The 5,777-nt window shown below is 50.8% G+C and overlaps 1 protein-coding gene across 1 annotated transcript; it reads left to right on the top strand.

Moving 5' to 3' along the window:
- Positions 1-933, top strand: LOC136514802 (uncharacterized). The gene is made up of 3 exons (XM_066508508.1): positions 1-138; positions 225-551; positions 642-933. The coding sequence occupies exons 1-3, from the start codon at positions 75-77 to the stop codon at positions 773-775; spliced, it is 525 nt and encodes a 174-aa protein (XP_066364605.1). The 5' UTR covers positions 1-74; the 3' UTR covers positions 776-933.
- Positions 934-5,777: the final 4,844 nt, after the last annotated feature.

Consider the following 5,777-nt stretch of genomic DNA (forward strand, 5'->3'; position numbering starts at 1 on the left):
AGCACGAGTCTCCAGCTAGCCTGTGCCTTTTGGCTATTCAGATTGCTGATCTCAGGCAAGGTAAGCCCGCGTCAATGGCTTCCTCCGCCGCTTTCGCCATTCTCCTCGTCCTCGCCGTCGCTGTGCAGTCCGCTCGTGGTATGCATATCCCCGCGGCCGCTGCCACGTTAAAGCCATTTCTTTATATATTATCTAAACGAATGCATGGCCGGTGGATGGTGCAGGTGGTCAGCTTGTGTGCGAGGAGCTGCCGCCGGACGTGTGCGGGTTCGCGGTGTCGTCAGGCGGGAAGCGGTGCGTGCTGGAGCTCACGCCCGAGGGCGCGCACCGGTGCCAGACGTCGGCGGTGGGCGGCGCGCGGGGCCTGGCCGGGTGGGTCGAGACCGACGCCTGCGTGAGTGCCTGCGGGGTCGACCGCGCCGCGCTGGGCCTCCCCGTCGCCAGCGCCGAGGCCGAGGACCGACGCTCCTTCAGGGCCCTCTGCTCTTTGGCGTGCCGGGACGGGTGCCCCAACGTCGTCGACCTCTACGCCACCGTCGCCACCGCTGAAGGTGCGTGCATTGATTAATTAACGGTTTATTAATCTCTTCCCGGCGTGGACGATTTTCTAACGTACGATACTGTGATGACGATGGGTGCAGATATGTCGCTGCCGGCGCTGTGCGAGGCGACGGCTGGGAACCGCCGCATGATGACTGGGATGGCCCCACTCGGTGTTCCGGTCGCCGCCCCGGTCGCCGCTCCGGAGGCTGCGCCAGCTCCTTGTGAAGAATGATGTACTCACGATTTTTGCTGCAGCTTGAATATATAGTTGATGCACAGTGTTGGGGTTGGGGAGATACTACCCTTATGCAGTGCCATACGTAGTACGTGTATCCGAGATATTTGCATTGTTTTTTGTATGAAATAATAAAGCTGTACGAGAATTGTTTGTTGTCCCATGAGTGATCTGCAATTGGTTCTGTGCACTCAGATCTTCCTAATTTCCTATTGCAAGTGTTAAACTGTTTCTTCCTCGTAAAAAAAAGCTAATGCTCCTGTGAGGGCGTCTAGCGGACGCCCGCAATGATCAGGCCCAACATCAATGGGCTTGTGGCCTCTCCAACCGACTCCGCTCCCCAACTTATCTGTCTATGCGTCGTCCACAATATTTTCCACTCCCGACCATCCCCTGTCGCACCCCCATCCCGTCTCACGCTCACCCCAATCACGCGCTGCACCGCGCGGGGCGTCCACCGCCACGCCTCCATCCACCTCGTCCGTCGCGGCCATGGCGTGCACCGCGCCACCACCACCCCGGCGCCACCAGGAGGAGGTCGCCGCCGGTACCGTAGTTCCCCACTAGGTTGGTTGTGGCCGCGCGAGCAAACACTATGTTTCAAGTGTTTTGGGGGTTTCAGACTTTTGTTTGGTGTTGCAAAAGTAGATGTCTGATGTGGCATATGTTACAATAACAAAATACACATGTTGCAAGTCTATGATTCAAGTGTTTCAGGTGTTTTAGACATATGTTGCAATGTGTTTTATCTAGATGTTTCAAAAGTATATTTTGATGTTGCACATGTTGCAATGGCTACACGCGCATGTTTCAAGAGCATGTTTCAAGCATTTCATCTGTTTCAAACTTATGTTGCAAATGTTTCATCTGAATGTTTCCAAAGTAGATCGGGTGTTGCAGGCCGACGTCCGCCTGCTGCTGCTGCTGATGCACCGCCGTGGTTCGTGTGTGGTACCTGAGGCCGGCAGACGCCTCCGCGCCGCACATCCACAGGCGGGGCAGGTGGGCATGAGGTCATGGTTCTGCCAAGCGGGCGTGGGATGGGCGCTGGTCACAGTTCCGCCGTGCGGGCAAGGGATGGGCGCGGGGCTCAGTTCCGCCATACGGCGCGGCATGGGCGCGGGACGCTGGATGGAAACGAGACGGGGCACGTGAGATGTGATGAGGGCACAGGGAGCGGAAGCTGCGTCTGGACGCCGGCCTGGAGGACGCTAGCCTTAGGCTATCTCCAACAACACCACCTAAAATACAAGACCCATTCGTACTTTGGGTAGCGCTACAGGCAAAAGGTTTAAATACCTATTCGGTATCTTCTCTAACAACAAGACCCAAAAGAGAATCATTTCTGCAAATGGGTTTTCAGGAGAGAGGATATCCATATTTGGGTTGTGTCTCTCAGGCAACTCAAAATAGGTCTTCCGTATAGGTACTCTGTTGGAGGCTGATTTTGAGTCTGTCACTATCCATTTTGGGTTTAAGTCTCCTTATTGGAGACAGTCTTATTAGGGGAAAAAAGGTACGCTGTTTCTTCTTGCCTGAAGTCCCGTTAGAACGCATCTCCGTCGTCGTCACCGTCACGAAGAGCCCCGTGTGCGCTCGGCCCCTGTTTCTCTTGGGCTTTAGCCTATAAATACCAGGCGGTCGAAACCAGTAGTCAACGGGCTAGGCTCCTGTCGGCCCGACTTGGCCCAACAGCAGCCCCACCAGTTCGCCTCCAACCCCAATTCCTACTCAAAACTCCCCGAACACAACCCATCTCCGTAGCCCGTATAGGCCTTCTTTGGATGCACGTTTCACTTCGATCCATATTCGTTGAAGTATGTGTGGAAGTGGATTAAGTTGGAATTATCCACTTTAACATGTACGTGAGATGAATACATGCCCATCAAACGAACAAGACCATAAAACAAAACCGCTCCGTGCAAGGACGCCGCCTCCGCTCCGCTCCGCCGACCGCAGTCCGTCCCGCTCCCAATCCCTCCGCCCAAGCACGCCGCCTCCGGTTCTCCTCCGCAGCTTCGATTCGTCGGTAAGCCGCAGCTCGCTCGCTTCAGTTTGTTCCAATCCGTCCTATCTTTTCATCGCGTTCCGCCCATGTCCGGCATTGCGTGCTTGCCGGACAGGACCGTGTTAGTTAGATGCTTTAGATGTCTCTAGGTTTTGGTACGTGTTTGCACCGCTTCTTTGACAATTTCCTTGCTGGTCCTGCACGGATTGGTGTCTGTCCGGACTCGAGCGCGACCTGCCTCATTCATAAGGTAAACGATGCTCTTCCCCTCCTCTGTTTTCCACTTGCTTGGACAAATCAGCAATCTCACCTATGTAAATTATGGAAGCTAGGCTGGAGCGAACTCCCTCCCTGGCGCAACTGCTGTTAAGGTTTGCCGGCGGCAGAACAAGGCTCGCAATGGCGAAGGTATTTCATGCCATATGCTAGGCCTTCTTGAAATATTGTCTATCCTTTAGGCTCGGTAGATATCTTGCTTGTAGGCTACGCATATTCCGTTGTACCAATCTGTTATAATGTTTGAGTGTTGTACAAGCTGTCTTGGCTATATTAACATGTAACAAGATCCCTAGGAGGTATCTCGGTCCACTCAATCTCACATGTTAATCAAAGCCAAATTCCTAACGGAACTGATCCATGGCACACTCCCATATATCGTCCTTTGCGGCATCTGCTGTGTTAGAATAAACTACTGCTTCCTTAAGTGAACACACAGCAAGGAAAGGCGGCGCCAAAAAGGCCCCCCTGTTGTGGTACTGTAGCCGCTGCAGAGGCAAGCGCCGAATGGCTCACCTGCCGTACTGTAGCCACATGCAGGGATAGGCGCAGAAGTCAGTCCTGTTGTGTTATCTAGTTATAGTTATAATATGTGCGCTGTACTAGGACTAGATAGATAGAGTTGTATAAATAGACTACCACAACAACTCAGTAAAGAGAGTTCAGATTTGCCATCTCACATACAGGGCTTCGGCCAACGTTGGTGTCTTATACTGTGTGTGTATGCTCTATTCTCCCTCTTCTTCAACCTTGAGCCATAGTGTGTGTGGTCGGATAGGCTCGGTCGTGCTCGACCGTGGTTGGCAGACTGGTGAGTGGTTGAAAGGTCCTAATGTCTAGAGGGGGGTGAATAGCCTAATAAAAATTTCTACAACAACACTTAACAAAATGGTTAGACAATTATGAGGCAAAGCAAGTGTTACGCTAGCCTACTCAAAATGCAAGTCACCTACCACAATTCTAGTTTAGATAGTATCTATTCACACAATAGCTATGACACTACCCAATGTTAGTGTGCTCTCAAAGGCTAGCTAAAGAGCCACACCAACCAACCAAGCAAGCTCTCACAACTAGCTACACTAAAGAGCTTGACAACTAGTTTGCGGTAATGTAAAGAGAGTGATCAATAAGATTATACCGCCGAGTAGATGAAGGAACCAATCAATCACAAGGATAAATAACAATGAAGACCAATCGCCTCGGAATCAATGATGAACACAATGATTTTTTACCGAGGTTCACTTCCTTGCTGGCAAGCTAGTCCTCATTGTGGCGATTCACTCACTTGGAGGTTCACGCGCTAATTGGCTTCACACGCTAAACCCTCAATAGGGTGCCGCACAACCAACACAAGATGAGGATCACACAAGCCACGAACAATCCACTAGAGTACCTTTTGGCTTTCCACTGAGGAAAGGTCAAGAACCCCTCACAATCACCACGATCGGAGCCGGAGACAATCACCACTCTCTGCTCAACGATCCTCGCTGCTCCAAGCTATCTAAGTGGCGGCAACCACCAAGAATAACAAGCGAATCCTGCAGCGAAATACGAACACCAAGTGCCTCTAGATGCAAACACTCAAGCAATGCACTTGGATTCACTCCCAATCTCACAAAGATGATGAATCAATGATGGAGATGAGTGGGAGGGCTTTGGCTAAGCTCACAAGGTTGCTATGTCAATGGAAATGGCCAAAGGTATGAGCTTCAACCGGCCATGGGGCTTAAATAGAAGCCCCCCATGAAATAGAGCCGTTGTACCCCTTCACTAGGCACAGCGCGGGGTGACCGAACGCTCCGGTTCGATCGACCGGACACTGGCCCTCAGCGTCCGGTCACGTGATACACGCCACGTGTCCCATCTCTTTGAATGTTGTTCGCCTGATCTCAATGGTCATTTGTTGACCGGACGGAGCGCACAAACTGACCGGACCCTGACAGCGTCCGGTCATACAGTGACTTTCTTCTGCGCTGCCCGACAACAGGATCGGACGCTGGACCTTAGCGTTCGGTCAGTCCAAGACCCAGCGTCCGGTCGATGACCGACGCTGGCGTCTATGCTGCCACACTTGACCGGACGTGTCGGTCCCTCTGAGACCATCGTCCGGTCACTCAGTGACCAGCAAGACTAACTCCTTTTCACCTCTAACTTCTTCACCCTTGCTTAAAAGTGCCAACCACCAAGTGTATCACCTTGTGCATATGTGTTAGCATATTTTCACAAACATTTTCAAGGGTGTTAGTATTCCACTAGATCCTAAATGCATATGCAATGAGTTAGAGCATCTAGTGGCACTTTGATAACCACATTTCGATATGAGTTTCACTCCTCTTAATAGTACGGCTATCAAACCTAAATGTGATCACACTCTCTAAGTGTCTTGATCACCAAAACAAAATAGCTCCTACAATTTATACCTTTGCCTTGAGCTTTTTATTTTTCTCTTTCTTCTTTCCAAGTCAAAGCACTTGATCATCACCATGGCATCATCATCATCATGTTATGATCTTCATTTGCTTTACTACTTGGAGTGTGCTACCTATCTCATGATCACTTGATAAACTAGGTTAGCACTTAGGGTTTCATCAATTCACCAAAACCAAACTAGAGCTTTCAATCTCCCCCTTTTTGGTAATTGATGACAACCCTTTCACAAAGATATGAATTGAAATTCAATTGAATCCATGTTGCTTGCCCAAGCATATTTACCTT

The sequence above is a fragment of the Miscanthus floridulus genome, chromosome 17, assembly GCF_019320115.1.
Source record: "Miscanthus floridulus cultivar M001 chromosome 17, ASM1932011v1, whole genome shotgun sequence".
Taxonomy (NCBI): Eukaryota; Viridiplantae; Streptophyta; class Magnoliopsida; order Poales; family Poaceae; genus Miscanthus; species Miscanthus floridulus.

Bases quoted from the DNA above. Each gene is read 5' to 3' on its own strand.
- LOC136514802 (XM_066508508.1), top strand. From the start codon at position 75: ATGGCTTCCTCCGCCGCTTTCGCCATTCTCCTCGTCCTCGCCGTCGCT. The intron at 139-224 runs GTATGCATATCC...TGGATGGTGCAG, and splicing joins CGCTGTGCAGTCCGCTCGTG to GTGGTCAGCTTGTGTGCGAG. The intron at 552-641 runs GTGCGTGCATTG...CGATGGGTGCAG, and splicing joins CACCGTCGCCACCGCTGAAG to ATATGTCGCTGCCGGCGCTG.